General features: G+C 39.2%; 1 protein-coding gene across 6 annotated transcripts in view; it reads left to right on the top strand.

Moving 5' to 3' along the window:
• fbxw7 (F-box and WD repeat domain containing 7) overlaps window positions 1–19070 on the top strand; it is a 201159-nt gene extending 182089 nt beyond the window's left edge. For all 6 annotated transcript variants that reach the window (XM_041784880.1, XM_041784878.1, XM_041784882.1 and 3 more), the window contains 4 exons: window positions 3742–3923; window positions 7380–7605; window positions 10301–10511; window positions 16615–19070. In XM_041784880.1, coding sequence (XP_041640814.1) covers window positions 3742–3923; window positions 7380–7605; window positions 10301–10511; window positions 16615–16883 — 888 coding nt within the window. In that variant the 3' untranslated portion in view covers window positions 16884–19070. The remainder of the gene's footprint in view (window positions 1–3741; window positions 3924–7379; window positions 7606–10300; window positions 10512–16614) is intronic.
• The last annotated feature ends 6962 nt before the right edge of the window (window positions 19071–26032 follow it).

The following is a 26032-nucleotide window of genomic DNA, read 5'->3' as shown; positions in this document are numbered from 1 at the left end:
GGGCATCGCAGCTCCCAGTGTGTGTATCCCTACTTCAAAACTATCACAATATAACAGCTAGCAGATGTACAAACTACTCATGATGAAATCAGATGTCACCAAAAAAGTCATGAAGATTGTGTCACTGTGTTTGACTTAAACTCTGGATTTTATACATTTATCAAACAGGAACTTGGAAGATATTCAGTTAATATATAAAGAGAAATTCAGTCAACCTTTATTCATACTTGAAAAATGAGGCACCGTCCTTCATTTACAATGATGCCGAGTTATAAAAAGAAGAGAGATTGATAAGGAGGTACTAAATAATTAACCCATTCACATACTAAGCAAGAGCAAAGGGCTGAATAATTCAGATGGATTAAAATGCAGTTAAAAAGATAAAAATGAACTACAATAGTTTAAAGAGTACAAAGGTACGAATGATAAAAATGAATGTAAAAGGGTGTACTTACATTAAACGATTTCAAATAGAAGGTTTAAAATCAAATTTCTAAAAAGCCAAAAGATAAAAGTTCAGTAATCTTAAGCTGCTGCTGTAACTTCTTCCACAAGACTAGAGCAGAATAAGAAAATACAGTCTTTCCAAGTTCTAATCACATAACATGCCTTGATCTGACTCATGGGACATGTAAATGCAGCTAGTTTGTGTGATAACTATTAACTTAGAATTGGAGAAGATCAAGATGATATTTCTAAAATGGCTTTATGAATAAAAAGTTCCCCATGAAAATTACATCTCATCTAGAGTGAAAATCATCCAACCTTTCATATAAAATACGATGATGTGTGTCATAAGAATCACCAGTCATACACAAAAAAATCTCTAACTAGAGGTTGTAAACATGATTTAGTTTTTCGTTGAGAATATTTTGTATTAGAGATGCATGATATTGGATTTTTGCTCATATCAAGTGTGCCAATCTTTTTAAATTCATTTTAACTGACATTGATACTTAAATAAAATTTCAGTCCTTAAAACACACTTTAGAGTTTAAGGAATGAGCATGAACAAAGAGAAAGACATGAGCTGTTGTAGCTCTGGTTATCCAGCTTAATACTCAACAAATCATTCTTGTTAAAGGCCAATATTTACAGCTGGCATAGGTCAATATTTTCAGCCATTATCGGCTGATATTTACAGCACATATTGGTTTTAAATATCAGCACAAATTTTAATATCAGCTGTTAGGGTAATTTACTTTTTAAGCTATTAACTGCTGATAATATAATCCTGATAATACTGTGCACCTCAACTTTGAATAGTTCATTAATTATCAAAACACGGGCCAGTTACTGTCTTTTTGACCATATATTGCAGCTCAGTAACAAAAGACATCTGTCTTCTGTTTAACTGATATGAGATGCTGAAGCAAAACTGAACAATTATTTAGTTTTTCTAACAAAATGCTTTTTATGTTGAGTAAGTAAGTTACAGTTAACTTTGGATAAGTGATTCTAACAATAAACATGTCCCTAAATTGCTGGCAGAAGTTATGAAATTTGTCCTTATTGTCTCTATTTTTAGCCTTAATCTTTCAATATTTGGTCTTTGATAAACAATTAGTTTGTGCCAAAGTACTTGGTCAGAAAAATACCTTTAGTTCTTCTTTTGTTCTTAGTTTAAGCTGGATAGCTCAGTGGTTCACATTGCTGACTTTGCTACAGGAGATTGGGGGTTTAAATCCCAGTCAGGGCACAATGAGTATCCAGTGTGGGCCCTTAGGCAAGGTCTTCAACACCAGGAACACCTGTCCCAGATGTGTGTCACTTTGGACAAAAGCCTCTGCTAAATGACATTGTAAGCTTTGGGATAACAGCATACATGCTGATGGCCATTCATCTGATAAAGTAAAAAGCCACTAAAATAATTATTTTAAAGAATCTTAGTTAAACAGAAGCTAAGCTTGGGGTTTTCTTTGCACATAGCACTCATTGTTTTGGGGATTTACTTTTCAGTTGTGCTAAATGGACACCCGCCAATCAGGCAGGAATAGACAATGTCCATTTGTCAAAGCTAGACAGCCTCCCAATAACCTTTGTCAATATTAATCTCTCTTTTACATTGTTCTCTTTCTTTACTGACATAAATAAAATAGTCTTTTAAGACAAGAGTGCCTCAGCTCGCTATGTAGGCTCTGCTACAACCTCTGTGATCTTTGATCAGCACTGAGAGTCTACAATCATATGATGGCTTGAACTCTGGTAGTCCATTTTAACCCTAACAACATATTTGCTGCATGCAGCTTTAGCCCCGCTGACCCTTAATTTCTGATATTTCCTACCAAGGCCAAGAGAGAAGGCTAAAAATAGAATAAGTGTATAAAATCAGTTTTCTATGGTCTGGAGCTCTGCAGCTGCTGCTGGATACACTCACGCTGTTTTTTTTTTTGTTTAAAAGGATAAAAAAAACATATAAAAGTATTTTATGTAAACCCTTGTGTGTTCAAAAGAAAAAAAAGTTCTTCACGGGTTCATTAAAAGAATGCAGATCTTCTTTTTAGTTGTTTCACTGACAGATAAAGAAGCTAAAGCCTCTTCAGTTCAGGTATTCTGTCCTCCTACGCAGTGTTTGTGTAGGCTCTAATCACGCTCTATCATTCTGGTTTTTGGATCGTCAAACATTTGCTTTGATTCACCAGAAAAATCATGCATCACAGTCGATTTTACTACAGAAATGTGAGAGAAGAGAATCCCTTTTTGTCAAAAATGCCATGATGCACATTAGACAGTCAAAATTGTGTAAATAACCCAGAGAATGTACAAAAATATCCCTCAAATGAGCTACAGTAAACATCTGCACTATTCTAAACGTGTAGTAAGGTGGAACTAGGTTCAATTATTTCTCCCCACAGTGTTGTTCTTCCTGTAGTAAGTGTAGAAATGGAGCATGCTGGTGTAAAAAGAGAGACTTTTAACCCTGCGGAGAGGTTGATTGTAAGGCCGTGCCATATTGGCCCCCAGTTAATGAAGTGATCCTCTTTATCGCAGGACAGTGGGGGGGCAGGCTGCAGCATCCTCCTCCTCTTTGACTCTGCTGCAATAAAACCTCTCACCCTCCCAGCATTTACTGCTCAGCAGATTATCAGCTGCAGTCAGGAGGGTCACATGTCGTACACTTCAACAACACGCTCCACTCTGACCCAAAGTCACCACAGCACTCGCCACAGACCCCTTCTCCTCTCATACTCTCCCCAAAGACTTTTAATTTAATACATTTAGGATAATTAAATCAGGAGACAAGTGAGACTAACTGTGGAAAGGCAAATTGAATTGATCAGAAAGATTTCCATAACTGCTGTAATCAATAGCTAATCTACCATCCCTAATGAGGATGAATGGGTGCATCTCTGTACTGGAGACAGTTGTCAACCCTCTCTGCAGGGGGAATAAATTTCCTGCCTTTTTTTTGACAGATAAGTAAAAGCAATTATAAAAGCTCAGAGAGATTTTGTCCCACCAGAGCAGCAGGTATGGAATGACTGAGCTCAAGTTTCCTCTTAAAGGTCACAGGAATTTCATTTTACCTTTCTCTCTCCTCCCTGAAGGCAGACGGGGAGTTCGTATGGGTGGAAATCGCAAATGTGATTCAGGGAGTTCTTCGAGTCAAAAATGATATTTTATGAACGAAATCATCCTAAATGTCTTTGAAAGTCACTGTTCTAGCATGCTACAGTCTGCAAGTTGACTAGATATATGCTGACCAAGCATCATCTTTGTCTTTTTCTTTTGTTTTTTCAGTGTTTGCGCACATTGGTGGGCCACACAGGGGGCGTGTGGTCATCCCAGATGAGAGACAACATTATTATCAGCGGCTCCACCGATCGCACACTCAAGGTCTGGAACGCAGAGACAGGAGAATGTATCCACACCCTCTATGGGCATACCTCAACAGTGCGCTGCATGCACCTACATGAGAAAAGGTATGGAGCAATCTCAGCAGTATCTTTTTGCACTAAAGGGATTCTGATATGTAAATGTGGTTTATTGATGCAGGGCTAAAAAAAATAGCTAAGTTAATTGAAATATAAATCTTTTAATTGTTTGGATAATAGATTTTCTTTTTGAAGAAAAATCCCAAGTTCAGCTTTCAAAGAGTGTAAAGCAACGATCATCAACTGGTGGCTCAAGGGCCATTTCAGGCCCTCAAAACTTCCTATCTGGCCTCAAAAAGATTATTAAATTCAAATGTTAGGAAGAAAAAGATGGGTTTTTTAATGGTATCTTTTGTCTTTAAATTTGTACAGGTCAACCCCCAAAATGATTTATATTGAAACAGTTATGTCAGGAATTACTTAACACTTGATCTCCACCAATCAGTCATTACGAGTAAATATGATGCAAGATAAACACTGGCATATCAGTCCATGAAATCTGCAGTTTTGCCTTTCAACTTTCAACTTCAGGCTCTTAGAGGATGCAGTTTTCCCTGCCCGAGACTCAAAACAAAAGACCTGTTTCCTGCGTATGTTTTTCACCAATTAGGACACACCATATTGTCATCAAACCAGTGATGGAAAACACTACAACCCCAGAAATATGTAACTAAATTATGTCACTTACTTCCTTGTGGCTGGCTGCAGTATAGGCAGCAGAGACTAATCCTGCTGTTGATGCCTAAAGATTCTGTACATTTTGAAAGAAAATACTTATATAATAATATGTTAATTAGACAAAGCAGTGTAATTTTAATTTGTAAGTCAAGCCCCTATAGCATCTGGCAACGCAAAATCTTGCTGTTGTACAGATGTAGTTGATTACACTTGGGGAACCCAGGGGTGCAAAGGAACTATTCATATTTGCTCAGGTTCATGTAATTGGTTATTGTAGCTGCCTCCTTGGTACCTTGGTACAATCTTTAGATCTCAATGTTGAAATAAGATGCCCAGACAAACTAACGTACCTCCCTCCACTTAACAAGGGGTGCAAACTTTTATACATGTGGCTGGAGACTCGCATCAAAGGGCGTGCCCTTAAGCCAACAGCGACTGCCACCCATGCTTAAACACACACATGTCCAATATTAAACCCTTGTCATGAGAAAACAAATTGAAACAAACCGATTGTAGCATATCATGCTCAACAATACCTGCTCCGGTGGAGATGAGGCTGGTGTGTGGAAATGCTAATTAAGGCTATTTATACTAGTTCTGTGGTGTCGGCTTCCACCCAGAACATGAATAGCGCATAACAAAAACAAAAGACACTATATGGCCAATTACAGTTATTTTTTTTGTGTCGTGTCAAGCTTTCTCTCTAGCTCTGTTAAACTGGCCAGTACTTTTGTTTAACAAAACGAGCATATAGGATAGGGGTGGAAGAAAAAATCGATACAGCCTAGTATCGTGATATTTTGTCTGGTGATATATCTAATCGTCTTGTCCACCAAGTATCGATTTTTTCAAATTAGTTGCTAATATGAACTAAATTCTATGATACTAGAAAAATAATCAGGGGAAGGACATTAGGATTGCATGCAGGACATGAATGAGATGGACATGACACGAGGTTTGCAAGAAGTGCTACATGAAAATAAAATACTGCAGAAATACGACAAGCATAAGGGTAAGGCAAATGCTAAATCAGCTAAACTAGTGATTCCCACCCCTAATACAGCATTAGTTCAGGCAGGCCACGTAGGCAAGTGCTTCTATATAATTGAGATCAGCTGATCTCACGTAATCCCTTATCAGCTGTCACCCAGCTGGTTCGCTCTTGGGATGCTGTTGGCTAATCTGCTATATCCAAACTGCTGTAGCCTGGCTACACTTTGCTGCTCTCTCTGCAAGCCTTTTTTTTGCAACCCTCTTCCACCCCAGCTCCTCCTTTTTTCTGCTCCTGACTTGATCAGTGTCATTCTGTTGTCACTGATGCCTGCCTTGCTCTGAGTTTTTGTTGCCTTCCCCCCTGCCTTAGGCTGTCCTTGTAGGCACAGGAAAGGCAGGAACATGACTGAAGAAAATTTGCTGTCGTATTGCCCTTTGTTAAAGAGAGATTTATTCTATCTGGTTGTTTTTGAAATGTACATGAAGCTGAGATCATATTTTCGTTTTTGACTCCACTCTTCAGGTATCCAAAAACTGACTTAATACTCAGTTCTTTTAGTAACTTTATATGAATTATTTTTTGCTATTACTTGGGTAAAAGAAGTTAGTAGTAGTAGTAGTACAACGTTAAAAGGTTCTTTTTGCTTTAACTTGAGTAGATTTATGGAGCAATAATTTTATTGTAACGTTAACTTCAATACAATATTCTTGTACTCTTTCTGTGTCTGTCGGAATCCAATAATCTCACCAAACAACAGATCCAAAATCCAATTGTAAACTTTCTTATCTAAATCCCTGTACTGTAACAAAAGCATGAGTCCTAACAGCTGAACTGTCCCTTTTCAAGTCCCATATGTTCTGCTACTATCAGAATCATAGCGCCTGAGTAGACAGCGATGTCACTGAGCCAAAAGAGCATCTCTGCTCCACTCTCAGTGAACAGTTTGTGTCTGAATGTGAGTGTGTGTGGTCTCTTAGTGATTAAACAGACCCTGTGAGCTGTCTAAAGTGAACTGCTGCTCACTCATTCACTCTCTGTTACACTCAGGGGACTCGGAGTGCTCTTTTTGCCTCAGGGCCCACTAAGGTTTTTGTGTAACATTTGATTACTCACTCAGTGGAAATGCTGCGAGCTGCAGGACGGCAGTGAATAACATGTTGATGATTTTCATCTACATAGCGCTGTGGGGCATTTTTTAAATATAGCGTAAGCTCTGTGAGTGTATTTACAGTGTAGAGATAATTTTAGCATCTGTAGGAATGTCTGTCTCGGGTTTTATTGAAGGGAAAGAACTAATAAAGAAATGTCAGTTAGTGATATGATTTTCCTTGTAAAATTTTGAGCACAGTTTGTTCTCAAGTAAAATCTGAGAATTGTAAAACTTCCATAACAGTCATACCTAAAGGGACTTTCCTTCTGTTGAACTTGTTATAAATCTTTCCTCTGTATATTAGGGGTGAAGACACAGCTTCAGGGCAGCTGGTTCAGTTAAACGGGTATTTTTGAGCAAGTATGAACTTGAATATCACACTGAGTTGCACCTTGTCAAAGAGGTTAAAGAAAAGGTTCATACCTGTGTCATTATGCTGTCAGTGCAGCTGCCAAGTTATGAATGTGTGAATGAAGGTGTTGTGTAGATTATTGAACATAATCTCCAGGAGGGTAGATGTCTTTCTAAAAAAAAAAGGGAAGCTCAAAATAAAAGACATCTATTGAATCCACAGCATTTGAAAGTTTTTGTGGCTTGTGAAGCATCGACTTTTTTAACCCTTAAAACTCCCCCACACATAGCTGACTCTCTTTGATGTGTTGTCTTTGCGTTTTTCTCTCAGGGTGGTCAGTGGCTCCCGTGACGCCACGCTGCGCGTCTGGGACATCGAAACAGGTCAGTGTTTACACGTCCTCATGGGCCACGTGGCAGCAGTGCGCTGCGTCCAGTACGATGGCCGACGGGTGGTCAGCGGTGCCTACGACTTCATGGTCAAAGTTTGGGACCCCGAGACGGAGACCTGCCTCCACACGCTGCAGGGACACACCAACAGAGTGTACTCATTACAGGTGAGACAGTCAGGCTCCATCCACAGCTGGATGCATGGATGAAATCTGTGTTAAGAGATAACATGGAGACTGGCTGTTTTTGCACTTATAAATCTGCTTGTATGTTTAGTCTTCGTGCTGTTTTAAACTGGTACTCATGTATTATAGGGCTGTTTTTGTCCATGGCACTGTTGCCAGAGAGGTTGATAGTCTTGTAGCACAAGACAAAAAACTTGTAGCATGATGAATAAAACCACTGTTACATCTCTGAAACCAACTTAATACAGTGCAGTATATCATTTAAATGGGCTAGGACTGATAAAAGGTTGCATTTAAAACAACAACAAAACCATGGTTATCTTATTTTTTTCCCTTGGAGAAATTTGTGTTGGATTCCAGCCCAGTGCTACACATCTAGCTGCCTCTAATGTAAAATCAATAAATACGAATAATAGAGGCAAACAACAATAGACATGTAGACAGAAGATCATAAAAAATTTGGTCTACAATGTGAGAAGTCCTTTTTAAAGTCAGTAAAACTACCAAGTTTGTATACTGGAGCAATTTAGACCAAATGTTGCTCATATAGTGGCTTTTATTCTTGAATCTTTTACAGGACCGTGCAGAACTTTTAGGCATATTTGAGCCACAAAATGGGGCTAAAGTAAGGTGTAGATGTGGTGAGTAAGCTGCTTGAGGGCACAACCAGGCAGGAAAGACGATTGACACAACAGTGCTCGAGGTGTCCTAGCATATTACCAGGGGCATGGGAAAATAAACTGTTGAAAAAAAATAAAAATAATAATGTCTACACCTTTAGGGCAGTGGTCTGGGGTCTGCTAAAGGGCACAATGCTTGGTCTGCTTTGAGGTTGTCAACATTAGATTTTCACATATTAAGTAAAATCATGATAAAATACTACGTGGCTTATATAATGGCCCTCTGTTAAGAAAACATGCATAGATTGCCTTAGGGTTCAGCAATAAAAAAGTTAAATGGATGTTGATTTTTGTCAACAATATGTTAACATTTTTCCATGTGGTTCTGTGGGAGGGTGCTCAAAATCCCTTTGATACAAGTAGGGGAGGCTCCAAGGAAAAATGGTTGGGAACTACTGCTTTAGGGAACAGTCCAGGCTGGATGTAGCGAGTTAGCATGGCCTCTGGTACCCTACAGAGAGGGAGTACAGTTGCCACAAGCCCCTATTTGTGCTGGTGGGCTCCAAGTTTGACCTTGGCTGCTCAGTGACATGTGCGTGTCAACATGTATCGAGCTTGACTCTGGCCGTACAACTTCCAGCCTCCGGTTTCCTAAAATGCCTAAAACTTGTGCACGTGACTATATATTCAGAGGCTATTAAGTTAATTCAGCTCCTAAATTTTAAACCTGGTAATATGTTATAACGTATACTGTCAACATTTTCACAACTTTAATACTTTCTGATACCACATGTTCTTACCCAGATACACTCTATTTATTTATTAATAATAATAGTAATAATAAACTTTATTTGTATAGCACCTTTAAAAACAGAGGTTTACAAAGCGCAGAATCACAATTACGACAAAGCAACATAATACAAACAGCAAAAAAAGACAACAAAGACAACACCCCACAGAAGAACCCATGAAAAACTCATCCAGCATTGTAACTCCAACATCATAAAAACTCAGCCAAACATTATAAAACACGAAAAACATGTCAATTTTGAAAGACATCATAAAAACCCAGATATGTAGGATTCCAGGATAGAAATAATGACTGAGAATAAAAACCCAGAATAACCTAGATGAATCCAGGCAACACAGGAACCGATATAATGATCCGAGTTTATAAGCACTGTTGGAAGAGAGGAAGCACTGCCTAAATGGCACAAAAAAACAAAATGCTGCCAATGTTTTGTGCAGTTTAGACTGGTGCAGGAGTTTTCCTGATATTTTTGATGATTAAAATCAATAAAATATCCAATTTTTGGTGTGTAGGACTAATTTTGCTTTTGTGTAGAGGTACAGGCATCAATGTTGTTCAAGTTTTACTATTCACAATAGCGGAATTGTCCACCCTGGTTTATACTAATGTCATCATAGGAAGTTTATGTGTTGCAACTTTTTATTTCATTTTTCTGTGTGTTATAACATCACTAAGTTTTGATGAATGAAGCGCTGGTGTAGCTGGGTCGAGGGTTGTCATCTTTTTAAACTGTCCTTGATTCTAGGACGTTGAACCGTATCAAAAAGCCATGAAGAGTTGATATGATCAGATTGCACTCGTGTTTTTATGTCTTTATTGCTGTTTCAGTGCCTCCTCTCCAAGTGTGTGGGTTTCTGAGTGCGAGTCTGTGTCTGTGTGTGTTTTCACTCTGCTGTGTCCTCTAAGATGTCCTCTCACCCACTCTTTGTGATTACATTGCACTTTCAGCTGGTGCCATCACCCTCAGAGAGGAGGCTGTTTACTACGCTGATAGATTGGTTTTTGTAGCATACGGCATTATTTGGCTTTGAAAGTGTTTGTGCTCTACACTTGAAACATAAAAGATGCCTCACAGATCAATAAAAGCCATTCATATCAGTGAGTTTAATCTGAAGTTTGCTAATAGAAAAAATGCATGCTGAATCAGCATCAGTTGAGTTAAGGTGACAGTGTGCTTCTTGATTGTGGGACAGTTTGTCTGAAAAATTCAGTGTCAGAGCTGAACTTTTGTGTGTTCTGTTTCCAGTTTGATGGGATCCATGTGGTGAGCGGCTCATTGGACACGTCTATAAGAGTGTGGGACGTGGAGACGGGCAACTGCATCCACACGCTAACGGGGCATCAGTCCCTCACCAGCGGCATGGAGCTCAAAGACAACATCCTGGTCTCAGGCAACGCAGACTCCACGGTCAAGATCTGGGACATCAAGACGGGCCAGTGCCTGCAAACACTGCAAGGTGGGTCCACCGTCACATCACAGCCTCAATCCTGGAAATCAAAGCTGTTTTTAGCTGTTGTGTAATCTGGAAAATACAGAGAAAATGTGCCGATAAAAGAAGAGCCAGAAAAATGATTTGTTTGATTATATCAGGAGCTCAGTATCCAAGAAATCTATAATCAACCTGACATATATTATATGTTTATTTAATGAAGTACTTAGAATAAAATAACTTTTGATGAAATATACCTGCAGTAGCTTGAGGAGTGTTTATGTATATTTCTGACTTTTGAAGTGAAGGCCATCAAATGAGACAGAAAAGAGATGAATAACGGTTGAATAATGTATGAGGGATCTACAAATTCACATTGGATTGTAGAGGAGCTGTTTAACATGTCATATCAAAGAAAAATTATTCTTAATCCCAAGGGAAAGTGTGCATGAAAGCAAAAACTGTTGACAGGGGGAAATTTGATCCATTAAATAAAAGAGGATTTAGTAAATGCTTATCGACAGAATGAGTCACCTGTGGCACTTTAAACTCAGCTAACAGGTAAGAAAAAAATAGCTGAAATGTTAAAAAGTAATAGATAACACAGTCAGATTGAATTTTTTTTTTGGTATAGGGTTTTAAATATGAAATGAATTGTCAAACAGAAAAGAAGAGTCCATACTTCAGCTGACAAACAATAGCACACCAGTGAGTCTCAGAGCAGGTCCAGAGTATCGCAGCATAAAGGAAACATTTATGGAGCACACGGCCAATTCAGAGAGGTCAGTATGGTGTAAATATACTGATTATTGTGACACCACTGGCGTCTTCTTTTGTGTAAACCACCAGGGAATTTTAGAGGAAGACCCTGGCTTTGTTAGATTAAAATATCTGAATTGATCCTGTGCTCCAAAATGTTCCCTTTATCCCATGAAATAAAAAAGTGTCTGTAAAAGATTAATTGTGGATAGGATGAATGTTAAAAAGAAAACACAATAAAACATCAGCTTTGTCACTCCTAAGTTTTAAACTTTACCAGAATATTTTTGTATCGACAGTTTATTTATAAAAAAAAAACCCAAATCCTCAGGCGCTGATTCAGCTCGGTTGGTGGATCAGATACCTATATACAGAGTATGCAGTCCTCAGCCCACTGGTCTCAGATGTAATCCTGATCCTGGAGATGTTTGGTGCATATCTTCCTCTGTGCTCTCTCCTTGTATATCCTGTCTCTCTTCACCTGTCCTATCAAAATGAAAGCAGAAGACCCTAAGAAAAAGTCTTTTTCAAGTATATTTTTCTAATAGGGTCGAATAACATCAAGCATGAAATTATTTCTGAAGTCATTCTCATCATGAGTGAGGTCAATAAATCTGTACTTGAGCTTATCAGAACAAAAAAGACTGAGCGACTTTAACTTCTCCTCTTTATGCCTTTTTTTATAGCCCGAGGCATAATGTTTTCAGTTTGTTCTTCCACCCGCGTGTTTAATTCACATGAACCCATTACCTCGGGGACACAGCGAGGGAATATCCTCATAGAAGCATATACATAAACATGACATTAACATTCATTTTGGTGAACAAAGATCAGGGTCAGTTTGATCTTTTCTTTCTCTTTGCTGTGAATGCAATGTCTCCATCAGTCATCTCTGTAAACCTTAGCAGCAGGTGAAGACAGTACTATATGTTTTCACTGGAATTTTAACACAGTAATAATGCAATTAGAAAAGTTATAAGTTCTAAAAGCAAGTCCCTTTAAGCCCAGTTCAGCCCAAAGACCAGAAATGCCGTTTTAAAACATACCAGGGGACAGTTGCTGCTGTATGAACTGAGCTGTTGCAGCTTGAACCAGGCAGTTTTCTGTGATTCAGTTTTTGCTCGTTGCAAGCAGATAAATGGGGAATAGAAATCTCATTTTGATAGACGATAAACCAGTAAATCTATGTTCAAAGTAGTCTATTTCAATTAAGGGAAGCATGCTGTTATTTTTGGAAATTATTTTATCTGTCCTTTTGTTTTTAATTAACTTCTCACATGGAAACAAGCTCAACAAAGAAAAGAGAAATTAAAGGCTATAGTTGGTGAATTTGTCCATGGAAAAGTTCTGGTGACAGTAGATGTCTTACTTAGGACAAGACTGAGCTGGCAAAGCATTCTGTGTTTATATGTGCTATGAAATTATGCTGCCACACAATGCTTCTGCATGGTCCATTTCCACCAAGCAGTCCAGTTTGGTTCAGTATAGTTTTGCTATGGTTTAGCACATTAAAGTCTGAAATTATCCGTATTTCCACAGCTGATCCACGTCCAGCTTCTCTTGCTGTGACAAGAAATCTGTCTCTTTGAAGGGATCCTTATCATTAGGCTCAGCTCAGTAGTTTTTCGGCTCCCAACCAGCTCTTCACCTTGTACCAGTTTGGCTTTTTAAAAGACATAGGAAAGGAAACGGGCACTCAAACAGGAACTAGCTACCATGGCTCATATTAGAGAGCTGTTTGTAGAACAGGCTTGTTCGAGAATGGCACATTATTATTCAGCCTCTTACCTAGTATGGTTTATTTGTCTAATAATACATCACTGTTTCAATTAAAAGCATGTTTATGACAAAATGAGGATTGTTTTATATGTTAAAGGGGCTAAGCTAGCCTTTTTGCTCAGTACAAGACTCCAGGGCACCAGTTTAGCTAGGGTCGCACCCAAATACAGAGGCTAGAGTCCCTGAAGCGCTGGTCAAAGTATCCATTCCTGATCCTGGCCCTGTCTTTCTTCGACTGGCTTAAGGAAAAAAAAGCAGCAAAAAACTTGATCTGAATAAACAAAATGACAACTCCAATTTTTAACAAAAAACAAAAAGCAACCAAGCAAATCGTCCTAACTTGAACGTGGCAGTCCAATTAAACCCAGTCTAAATGACCTGTTAGTGTTTGTGTGTTTGAGGCAGTGCAGAGCCAACACCTTGTGCTCCTGCTGCTCTTGATTGCAGCCTCATTTCCTTTGTGTCTGTTTAAATACTTTCAAACTCCATTAGCGCCTCACAGGAAGTTTGAAATCCTCCACTGAATAGCAGCAGCAACCAGCAGAGCCCCACCCTTAAAGACCCTCATTAGCAAACTACAACCCTGTATGCAGCCGCTACAAACACCAACACACACCCGCTGAACAAAGAGATGCCCCAGTGAGAGTCTGAAGAGAGAGGGGAGGGATAAGACTGGCCGAGGGGGAGGATGGATGTGTGCACTACAGTGAAGGGAACAAGGGAGTGGGGAACTTTGTAGGTCATATAATTAGGTCAGCGGACATTTTCTGCCATTCATTATTGTGTTTTGATAAGACAATAGGCAGACAACAAGGTCGTCACTGTCAGCTGAAGAGAGCATAGGTAATGATGGAGCAGCCCGCTTTGTTGTGGAAATGAAGAGAGGGGAGGAAGAGGAGGGGAGAGATTGGCATGTAGGGGGGTTGGTGCAGAAACAGTATTGTATACTTGGGTAAATAAGAGCCTTTGATCAAAGTGGAGAGAGAAATTGAAAAGATGTTAAAGCTCCATGATGGAGAGGTTTCAACAAATTTTCTCTCTGAATTGATTGTGGAAGCGGAAAGAAATTAAATACGTCTGAATGAGAAAGCTATACACAAAAACCCCTCTTCACTTGCCAGCTCTCCATTCCGCATGTTTGTGTTTTGTGTCGCTCTGATTGATTTAATTAAGATATCATTTTCAAACCCTTCAGAGAAATCTGAAGTCACTGCACATGCAGAGTCACAAATAAAGTCAGCTCGGTGCAGGCAGTGAAGCCGCCATCTTCACTTTAACTGTGGCCTCCTGCCAGCTGACAGCACGCAGACGGAGGTGTAGCTGGAGCTGCTTAGCCTGCGTGACAGTGACAGGCCTGAGTCTTGGCATCTCTGTGCAGCTTGTCCTAAAGCCGGCCTGCAGGAGTATGGGAGCTCACTACACTCACAACAGCTCCAGGAATAACAGAGAGGAATTTTATTCTCATCTCGCTGCCTCACTGAGGTTTTATTTCTTCTTCTTTGTTCTTTTTTTTTTTTTTGGCTCTGATGCTACAACTCTTTCATTCCAAATTCACCCATCCACAGCTCTGCAAACTTTGTTTACAGTTAAAAAAAAAACTAACTATAAAGGTCCAGGACATGGTCTCATTCATGGAATTGTCTAAGAGCCTTGTTTTATGATCAGTTTATTTGTTAAATTGTAGCTTAATAACAAATGATACACTTGATTATGGCTTTTCTTTATTGGGGTTTGATTAAAAGGCCTCAGGAAAAAAGACAAGGAAAATCAGCAAACAATCATTAAAGCTTACAGCAAGACAGGCATGTAAGCAGCCTAGTTTAAAGGGGGTTCATTTAACCGTAGGGTGGGCTTTTTCAGTTTACCAACATCTTGACACCAAGGTTGCATCGAGAAGAACCACAAAAGTGGAGCTTTTAACAACATTAGGGCTTCAGTTTGATTTTTAGTTCATTTCTCTTGTGATTTCATTCTAATAAAAAAAAAGGCACAATTTAACTAAAATTTTGGACTTCTTGCCAAGGTGGGGGGGTTCTGTCCGTCCTTTGAACACCCCTGGTTACAGGTTTAAAATGCATGCTTGATGTAGGATGAGTCTGAATGTAGAGTTATAATTATGGTAGATGTAAAGGATGAGAAATAAAGAATATGACTGCAAATGTAACTGTTTTTTGATTAGTCGATATCCCAATGCATCACAGTTAATCCAGTGCATCCTCCGTTTTCGATAAAACTGCACATGGTACTTTTTTAATGGAGTTAAGAAGTCTGATAAACAAAAACTCCTTATACCAACCTGAATTCTTTACAAAAAATCGTTTTTACACCTTTTAACTAAATAATACACAATCTAAACAATAAAGTAATTAAGATAATATTCATCTCTTATTTCAAGTAAAAGGTTTGCATGCAAAGTAACAGTTTTTGAAAATGGCATAATATAAGTAGGATTAATATTTGAAACTATAATTAAAGGTTTAGTCTGTTTTTTTAGTCCCTTTTACTTGATTTATGGGATAACTTGTTTTCTAAAACTTTTTTGATAAATTATGTTACAAATTGAGATTAAACATCTTTATCACATCTCTGCTTGCTTTAATTAAATGAACTTCAGATTGCCCTGTCAGGATTTTAACTCTGAGATGGCCTTCTGTGCAATTAAAATTTTTATGTGGACTCAAAATAACTGACTTAGGACCTTTGTAGGTATGTTAGGCTGTGTGTGATTTTGCCAGGATTTGTCAGGAAGATAGGAAAAGCTGCTGCATTTAAAATAGTCTACCGTTGAAATGCATTGAAAGCAGCCCTGTTTGAAAGGGAAACAGGTTATTATTTTAGTAATTATGGTAGGTCAGTATGCAGAGGGAAAATAGACGAACAGCATCCATGTGCATCAATAATGAGGTGCCTCTGCATTGATGCAGAATCGTCTACATTCACATTGCAATGCATCATGGAAAAGATTGTTTTTGCAGACACCAGAGTATTAACCAGGTGATCAGACAGGTGACTACAAGCATCAATTCCAATCCGGATCATGCATAAATTGGGGCCTCTCTAATTTATTATCAAACTTTCCTATCTTCTACATAACTTAAGAGATGCAAAATGAAATAAACAGAAAGAACTTCCCATCCCAAGTCCACAGCTTAGTGCACATTTTCATGAGAAAGAAGCTGTTCAAATTCTATTTTCACAAATCTTACAGCACCCCAGAGGCTTCCTCCTTATTGCCAGCTATAAAGTGCTGCTAACACTGAGACTATCAGGGACTTTCACCCCTCTGGCAGAGACTGTTTGGGTGGCAGGGCATACAGCTAAGGAAACCCATTTAGATTTTAGGTGCTGTAGCTGGAGGTGAAAAGTTCTTTAAGTCTTTGGGTTCCTGGAAAGTTACTGCAGTGGTTACACAGACAACACCTCCCTGTATATTCTGTTTGTTTCTATCTATTCGCTGATGCACATATTTTTCTCTGTTTTATCACTTTATTTCTCTAATACTACTGATATCAAATGTGTTTTATATGTTCTGTTTTTTTTTACATCTGTACATTTTGAGCCTTTCTCATGGTCCGTGTCTCTCTGTTCACAGGTCCCCACAAGCACCAGAGCGCCGTCACGTGCCTCCAGTTCAACAAGAACTTTGTTATCACCAGCTCGGACGATGGCACAGTCAAACTGTGGGACCTGAAGACAGGCGAGTTCATCCGAAACCTGGTGACTCTGGAGAGCGGCGGCAGCGGCGGTGTGGTGTGGCGCATCAGAGCCTCAAACACCAAGCTGGTGTGTGCCGTGGGCAGCCGTAACGGCACGGAGGAGACCAAGCTGCTGGTGCTGGACTTTGACGTGGACATGAAGTGAGGAGGGAGTCAGTGGGGAAGGACGAGTAAAAAAAATTAAAAGAGCGAACCGCTGAGAGGAAGGAGAAGAGAGAGGCAGTGGGAGATGAGGCACCTGGAAAGCCCGACACTCTTCACCCAAACTCGCTAAATCTACAACTGTCCTGTCCTCGACCATCATCCTCCCCCCCTTTGTGTCCCTTTTGGGCAAATGTTACCAACAGAGCCGCTGACCCTCACATGGGGTCGGTCCCTGCTTTTGACCCCCACAAAAATAGGTGCAGTCAGAGGGGATCGGGCTTGAAACAAAGCAGAAAAGGGGAGGGGGGACGTCTGATCTGTCCCTGATTGGCTGGGAGAAAGAAGAGGAGCGGAGGGAAGAAAAGACGACTGAACTCTTCTGAAGTGACCGCCAACCCTTTCGGTTCAGGTCAGCTTCTCACAGAGACTTGGTTACGCTCAAGCCTGACAGATTTTGAGATGTACAGAGATATATTATTTTTTAAAAGCCCCCCCATCCTCCCTCCACACACAACCACCTCCCTCTCCCATCAGTGCGTGCCCACACACACACACACTCAAGCCGTAAAGATGAGGAAAAGCTAAATTCTCACACCCAGTTCCAGTTAAAGAGCTGCTTGTCATAGAGCGGAGGGTTCAGCCTGTCATCAGGCTCGTTTCTCGTCACTCCATTTCCGTTCTCCTTGTTTTCCACTCAGTTTCTGTTGTTTGATTTCTTTACAATACCGCACACAAACACAACTGTGAATTTCAATATGTTCTTGGTTTATCATAAGAAAGGGTTTCCTCTTTTTTTATTCTTTCCTCACGGTTGCAAACAGCAACAAATCCCAGTATTAGAAAGCTGCTCTGTTAAGGTTTGCTGTCGTTATGTCACAAAGTTTTTATCATCAGTTTGAGTTTTTTTTCTTCTTCCTCACACCTGGGTGGGTTTGGAGCTTCGCCTCCACTAAAACACCAATGCTGTCCAGATTTTTTCACTTTTCTTGGGGTGGTTTTCTCGATGCCGGTGCTGTGACGAGAGGAGGAAGTTAAGGTTGTTTGCTCTAAGCGCTGTGGATTAATGCCCCTGAACCCCCACCCTCCTTTTAACCCCATCCCCTCTTCTGTTTCCCCCAGTGGCCAAACTGTATTTATGCTGCTAGATGAATGGAAAAAGAGAGATAGGGAACTTTTACTTGCTGTGACGTTTTAGTCCCAGGCAAAATTCCAAATTGAACTCTATATGTTTGGACTGAAAGAAACAAAAGATGACTAAAGGTAACATCCAACATTTTTGTTTTTATTTTGTTTGTTTTTTTTGCCACTGAAACTTGAGCCAAACGTGCCTCTACGAGGCTGAGAGGAGGGAGCGCTTCCGACAGATTCTGACGGGATCGCCTGCAGAGAGGAAACAAGGGGATGTACACTGTTGGCGTGCGTGTGTGCGTGCATGAGTGCGTGTGTTAGCGTGTTAACGGGCAACTTGTAAACACATTCCTTGGGACAAAGCTCTCTCGGCCTGTCCTTTGGGGAAATGTACAACCGCTGCGTGGACTGGCAAAGAAAAAAAACTAGCAGATGTGTCGGATTTGAATGCAAGAACTGTCCGTACCCGTGTGTGATTGTTGTTCCATTCAAAGATGTCTGAAGCAACAGAGGAGAGCATCACAAGCATCAGCTGACAGGCTGCAGGAGTCTTAGTGTTACATGTTGCAGATCAAATAAACGGCCTTGTGGATCGTCAATGGGAAAAACACAAAAAGGCAACAAACCATGAACAGAAACATTGTAGCCAAACGAAAAGTCGTCTCAATCTCCAAGAGTCACAACTCAAGCTGAACTGTGAAAGTGGTATAACACTGTATATTAAAAAAGAAAAAAAGAAAACAATCTCGCTCTATCTCCTCTCGTTGTTTTCTCCCTCTGTTTTAATTTATGATCTGGTTTGAGAAATCAGATTTGTTGCAGGTGTTTTATTTTTTCAGTTCATGTAAACTGCCTGGCAAAAAAAGAAAACAGACAGAAAAAACCTTAAAGGGATTGTGTATTTGTTTGATTCACTTAGAATTTTATTTTCTTATAACTTAAGTGCAATAAAATGTGGGTTTTTTCTTTTTTCATTTCAAGCATATCCGTTGTCTGTTTTTGTTACCTGTGTGAAGGCATCTTATATGTTCAATAAAGCAAATTATTTGGTTAATAAGAACATGAGGGAATACTTTTGGCAGGAAAGTTTTCCACAACACTTTAAAGCAGTAGGGACCTTTAGATTCAGTAAAAAAAAACAACATTTATCAGGTAAAATCCTTCATTCGGTTTCGGTGATCCTTTGAAAGAAAGCCATATTAGTCCAACTAAGATTTGATGTCATGCAAGATTCATTTAACATTGTCAAAGTTTGGAATACGCAGGATTTCAAGGTAATTTTTATGTACTCAGGCTCCAGATGTAGCAATATTGAAATTTAATATCACTTTACTAACCATGATAGTCTGGGTCATTATTATTAGTGTTATCAAAGTATTTTTAAAAGGGGTTGAAAATATATTTGTTTCTTGTTTGCATTAACAATCGAATATCACCATGTGGAGGGTAAACCTGAAACCTTATCAAATGGGCATTAATGAAGACACTTAATTCTGATCTTTTGCTCAGATCTGATACTACTGCCAAACTCCAAAAGATCAGGTATGCAGCTGATTTACTACCCCATATGAAAGTGCCTGAATCTGGTACGAAAATGTCAGATTTAATATGACCTGTGCTGTTCATGAGTCACATGAGGAAAAAACATTCAGTTTGGGTCTTTTACTTGCAATGTGAATGCAGCCTTTGTTCATAAGGTTGTCAAACTTTGCAATACTTTTACTTTCTGTTACCACGTACTTTAAATAACATAATATCCAATACCTTTAGGATATATTGTATGACTTTTTATGCCTTTATTGATAAAAGAAAGTAGTTGATAGAATTGTAAACAGGGATAAGAGACTTGTGGAAAAGGAGCCACAGGCCAGACTTGAACCCAGGCTGCCTATGTACAGGGGGTAACAACCAAACCACTGGGCTATCTGCACCCTGTATATCCCTTATTTTAAAGTGTGAAACATTAGGTATCCATTTATGAAGGAAAGAACATGATTACAGTCATATTTTTATCCTAAATGCTGAAAATATAACTGACAAAAATAGACTGTAGCAGTTGGCCATTGACGCTTTGATGAAGTAGAGGGAGAGAGAGTGCTGGTTGTAGCAAACAAAGCAGTGATACAGAGACATAAGATTTTAGTTTCTGATTGATTTACTGCTGTTAGACTTTTGAAATGTAGAAACAAGCCAACACAGACCTTCGGTAAGATGCAGGATAGTCTACGTGTGCTGCTGATCTGCACTCTGACAGACCATACAGTGCACTGGTGCAGACAGAGGAGAGAGACACTGTTGTCTCCTCGTCCCTAAAACTTTTTCTTTACATCCTGTGCAGACTTATTTTTTATTCATCCTGGTAAACAAACCTGCTTTGCAAGCTTTACTGTCAAATCCAAGTGCGGTAATTGCAAACAGTTTCAATGATCATTACAATTTGAAAAGTACAACTAACTGTGATTATCATTAAAACTGGCAACCATTTTACTTGTAGCTCAAGCTTGGTAGTATGCTTGTATTTTAATATACGTTTTTAAAACACCACCATAAATACGGTATTTAACAGTGTCTGCTGTTTCAACCTGAAAATTACTCCCTTCAACCAGTGCATCCACAGCTACTGAGTATTTTTGCAATCTGACTACATGGAAGTTTTTGTGCAGTCATGGCTAACTGTTTTAGCTGCTGAGAGGTACTAGACAACAAGCTACCATATAAGCAATGAGTCAGTTTAAGATTCAGCAGAATTAGCTTGAAAACCAAAAATAAACACAATCATTTAGCACTCAAAGTCATCACTTAGATCTGATGGTAAGGTTTTTAAGGTCTGGAAATGTTTGGTTTAATTAAGGCATTGTAGCATACTCAAATTTTACTGATAAAAAAAGCTAAATAAGCACTGACCATTCATCATAAACTAAGATCACCTCCAACTGTTTATCATCTTATTTATTCAGATCCCTTAAATATTACAAACATGAAGTTTGCTGATCAAAGGGATGACGGTTTGAAGATTCAACTTTGACATTGTTGCATGGCATTTTTACACATGGTGATGTTTTATCAAGCAAACAAAAAAAACCCTACATTTTAATTCATGGGTAAAAAAATAATGGTATATTTTTAGCTGTAATGCTGATATTTTGGGGGAAAATGTCAAAAAGACTCAGCTGTGTTAAAAGAAAGGACACCCATGTTTCTCTGATACTAATTTGAGTGAAAGGTTTTGGAATATATTTGGGTGTTGCTTAAGCTTTTGAAAACCTGATCATTAGTGTTTTTAAATTTGAGATGAATGAAGATAAAACATGTCGGGTTAATGCATAAGATGATTATTAATGACCATCACTCCAGTAAGACCAAAGACACATTAGAGAGGCAAATGCCTGTTCTCCCTTGTTGCAGCTTTGGTCATTGATCATTTCCCTGTTGCTGTGGCATGTTTTATCTGTCAGTCATCTCATAATTTAGAAAATAATTACAGATAATACTGAAACTGAAGAAGGCAAGACTAGCATAATCAACCTATTCTATGTTTAAATCCAAATGAGTGTGTACACTTTGCTGAAACATGAGTGCCCATCCCACCTGCATGGAGAAAGCTCAGTCATCTTCTGCTTGGCGGTATTTCACACCAGCGTTGCCAAGATTTTCTACAGTTACTGTAAGTTCAAGGATGCTACTATTTGTTTTACACAGCTGAGAAGGAAACAAGTCAAGCCTGACGCAGTTCCTGAAACTATCTGTCATCTAATGATGATAAAACCTCTGGGAGCAAGTTTGTGTGCGTCCTAGCCAAGACGGGCAGCACGATTCAGAAGTTACAGACTCAAAACAGCAATCATTGATCAACCAATGCCGGCATAGAGCAGAAAGTCAAACCTAACACATTTTCCTCCAATGCATTCAATCTACTTTATGAAGTGAAGAGATCAGCTCCTCCTGACCAGGATTCTTCTATAGGAGGTCCAGGCTGCAGGTGCAGCGTAACTGAAACTCCTCTGCATTACAAGATGCACTTTGGGATGCATAACAGAAGTACGTCGTGAATGAATCAGTGTTAATTTTGTTGACTAAAACCATAAAAATGTTAGTCAACTACCTTTTTCCACGAGGAATACATGACTAAGACTAGCTAAGAACAGATATTTGATGATAAATTTAATGAAAAGTAGGTTTAGTGTTCATCACAGGACTGTTAGACATTCAAATTCCATATTTCTTCACTGTGCTTATAGGCTATGTCAGTACTTTTTTCATCAGTGTATTTTAAATCATTTCAAGTATTGATAGAGCATAGATTTGATCTGCCTACATCTATATTAATTCCACAATTTGGTTTACTAAACTGCTCCAAAGAAAATAAATGCCTTGACTAAAAGACTAAAATGTAAGGGCCTTTCATCAACTGAAACTGAAGTAAAATGTTTTTGGGTTTCCGCTGACCAAAACTAGAATACAAGGTTTAAAATGTGACCAAAACTGAAAAACAGTTTGATCTGAACACTTGGACAAAATTTAAAATAGCTGTGGCTGAAAGGAATCACAGCAGCAACAACTGTAGTTTTCCACACTTGTTATGTCAGCAGTGAGGTTAGAGTAAAATATTAGCCACACTAAAGGATAATTTGTCTTTAAATACTTAACTTAAGACCACATCCTTATAGGATGACCATCCATCAGTTCCTGGACTACACTGTGGCACACTGAGCTTAGCTTCTTTTGCTCTCCAAAAAAGACAATTTGCATGAATAAAGCATTAGTAAGCCTCAGTAAAAACTTAATCATCTATGATGCATTATCAAGTGTCAGTTATAAATTGAGCAATAAATGCTATATTGATGCATTAGTAAAGCATTCCTAACCCCAGCCCTGACAATGCTCTGTACTTCTACCAAACTTAACCATGACTGTACCGATGTTTAATGCATCAATAAAATGTTGATATTTGTGTTTTTAAATGACAAACTAGTTTATATTTCTTTATAGATTAGGATCATTTACAAATTCCTAATAGTGTGTATTTATTATAAAGTGTGTCCATTTCTTTTCCTTCACACGGACAGCCCAGACAGCCCTTGTGGCTGTATTACTCATAGTTCCAGGATAAATAAAAACCCTTTTTAAAACCAAAACGGCTCCTTTGATTTTGTATCAGAAGTGGGAAAAAGTGCCCATGCTAAGTTCCCAGCAGAGATGAAGCATGTTGGTTTTTAACACAAAAGACTGATCACAGTCTCTTCAACACAACGAGGCCTGCAGCTTTTTTCAATAAACACTGCTAGGATGATAATCACAGCCCAGGTGATTCTGTTTAATCAGGACTGGAGAGTCTGCTTAATGAATTTATCATCACTATTTTATGTCATTTTGATTATTATTTTTCTAAAACAGTTAAAGCCCTCTAGATTGTAATCAAAATAGTTGACTTTAAAAAAAAAAAAGTGTGATTTCATATTTTCTCCCTACATTTATACACTCACTGATCACTTTATTAGGTACACCTGTTCAACTGCTTGTTGAAGATCAAACGGAGCATCACAATGAGGATTTAAAACGTGCCATGGTTGTTGGTGTCGAATAAGATGGTCTGAGTATTTCACAAACTTTTGATCCCATTTCTCATATTCTCTATAGATTTCATGATGCTGAGCATAAGTTTATGGTTTATGTTTGACCAGTCTGTTTTAGAGCCTTACCAGGTACATCAATCAGACTTGCACATCTGGACACTGAAATTTGACTCCATTCTTCTTTGCAAAAGCACTCAAGCTCTGTCAGTTTGTACGGGGGATCAGGCGTGAGCAGCCCTTTTCAAGTCCAGCCACAAATTCTCTTTTGGATTGAGGTCTGGGCTTTGACTCTGCCACTCCAGAACACTCCCCTTGTCTTTAAACCTTTTCTGTGTAGCTTTCACTGTAGGCTTCGGGTCATTCTCTTTCTGGAAAATAAATCTCTCAGGCTGTAGTTCTCTTGCAGACTGACTAAGACTGTCCTCCAGGACTTTCCTATTTTGCCTCATTTGTTTTACCTACTACCTTTAAAAGCCTTTCAGGGCCGGCTGTCGAGAAGCATCCCCATTGCAAGATGCTGCCACCACTGTGCTTCACAGTAGAGATGAAGTGTTTGTGTTGATGTGCAATGTTTGGTGTTGTCTGATGGCCAGAAAGCACCATTTTGGTCTCATCAGAACAAGGAAGTGCAACTGCAAACCATACTAGCACTAACTTTACTCTCGAGGTGCTGAGTGAACTTGGCAACTTGACATTTACCTGTGGCAAATATGGAGTGTTGATGTCTTGCAGAGTTTCAGGCCAGAAAAGGGAACTTGGTGACAAAAAAAACAAACAGCAGAAAGAATTTCCTGTTCAAACTAATCAAATATTGTAGCAGTAAACCGTGAAATGAATCATTAATGGCACAAAAGTGGTTGGTTTGGGATGTAGTGGGGTAGCAAAAGTTAGCAGGTTGAAAGGAGAGTTCCTGCTGGAAGAAAATGAAAACAACAAATCCCAAAATCTGGATATTGATCCATGGAGTCTCCCACATGCCTTTAGGTGAACTCTAGTTGAGATTTAGTCTGAGTTTTCTTCAACAAAGGTTTTCTCTTTGCCTCTCTCCCAAAAAGCTTTGACTGGTGAAGAACGGTTAAACAGGTGTACCTAATAAAGTGACTGTGAGTATACATTGCATCTCAAAATCGAGTTTTAATTATTCTTGAGGGACAATAGACAGCTTTGGTAGAGGAAAACATTTTGTAATTGCTTTCTTGTTTTATTGTGCTGTTTTATAACCATTTGAGGTTTCTTAAGCACAGCATGACAGATGTTATTTGATGATCATATTTTAATCACAGACTATTTTAATGATTGCCAAGTAATTGAGAGATAAATCAGCCTCCTGGAACAAAATAATTGGATTTTTTTTTAAATTATCTTTTTATTCTTGTTTTCTAACTGTAAAACATGGAGCTCTCTGTGTCCAAAAGCACCACATTTGAATGTGTCCCTCTCTAGGATTCTGTTAGTCTTTGTCTTTTATATTGTAGTGTTATCTGTCACTGGTCCGTTCAGCTCACAGGAGCAGCAGAAACACAGTCTGTGCTCTGGATTCCCTCCTGCCTGTTGCCTGGTGATAGCTCGTCTCTGCCCGGGCCTCACAGCTCAGTAGTATAAACATTGTTGTGAGAAGGCAGCGAGGGCTGTACATCTTCACATGAATGGACGCGTGGGGGAGTTTCCACTTTGGTTGGCAAGGTTACCGTGTGAGTGTGGCTGTTTGTTCCCAAGATCCACTCATGTGTTGAGTGAGCTGCAGCTCCGCTCGACTGACCGGACACGGAGGATAGTTATCGAGTTTTTGGAGCGGGCTGTTTGTTTACAAGGTGAGTGTCTGTTTCACACAGACAAACAAACAGACAGACAAACACAAATCTACCACAAATACATAGGTCTGGGCTGAAATTGATACACTGATCCTCGAAGCACTTGATGTAAAACAAGTAGTCCTTTTAGCCCCTTTTCAACCAAATATTGTTGGAAATTTGCTGCTTATTTCTCTCTTATTTCATTATACTGACTCATAAATTAGATGGCATAAATAGAAAGTAGAATAGAAAGGTCGCCCTGTTGCAGCTGTAACAGCCTCCACTCTTCTAGGAAGGCTTTCCACAAGATTTTGGAATGTTTCTTTGGGAATTTGTGTCCATTCACTCTGTAGAGCATTTATGAGGTCAGGCCCTGATGTGGGTTGAGAAAGTCTGGCTCGTAATCTGTGTCCCAGTTCATCCTGAAGGTGCTCGATTGGGTTGAGGTCAGGACTCTGTGCGGGCCATAGTCCTTGCACTGTCTAAAATGTCTTGGTGTACTGAAGCATTAAGATTGTTCTTTACTAGAGATAAGGGGCCTAGCCACAACCCTGAAAAACAGCCCCAGATTTTCGTTTTGCTGCCGAGTTGCTGTTGTTCCTAAATGCTTCCACTTAATAATATCACCAACAGTTGACCACGGAATCAAGCAGGGA

Source organism: Cheilinus undulatus, linkage group 4 (assembly GCF_018320785.1).
Source record: "Cheilinus undulatus linkage group 4, ASM1832078v1, whole genome shotgun sequence".
Classification (NCBI taxonomy): Eukaryota; Metazoa; Chordata; class Actinopteri; order Labriformes; family Labridae; genus Cheilinus; species Cheilinus undulatus.
This window is presented reverse-complemented; position numbering and strand designations above follow the sequence as displayed.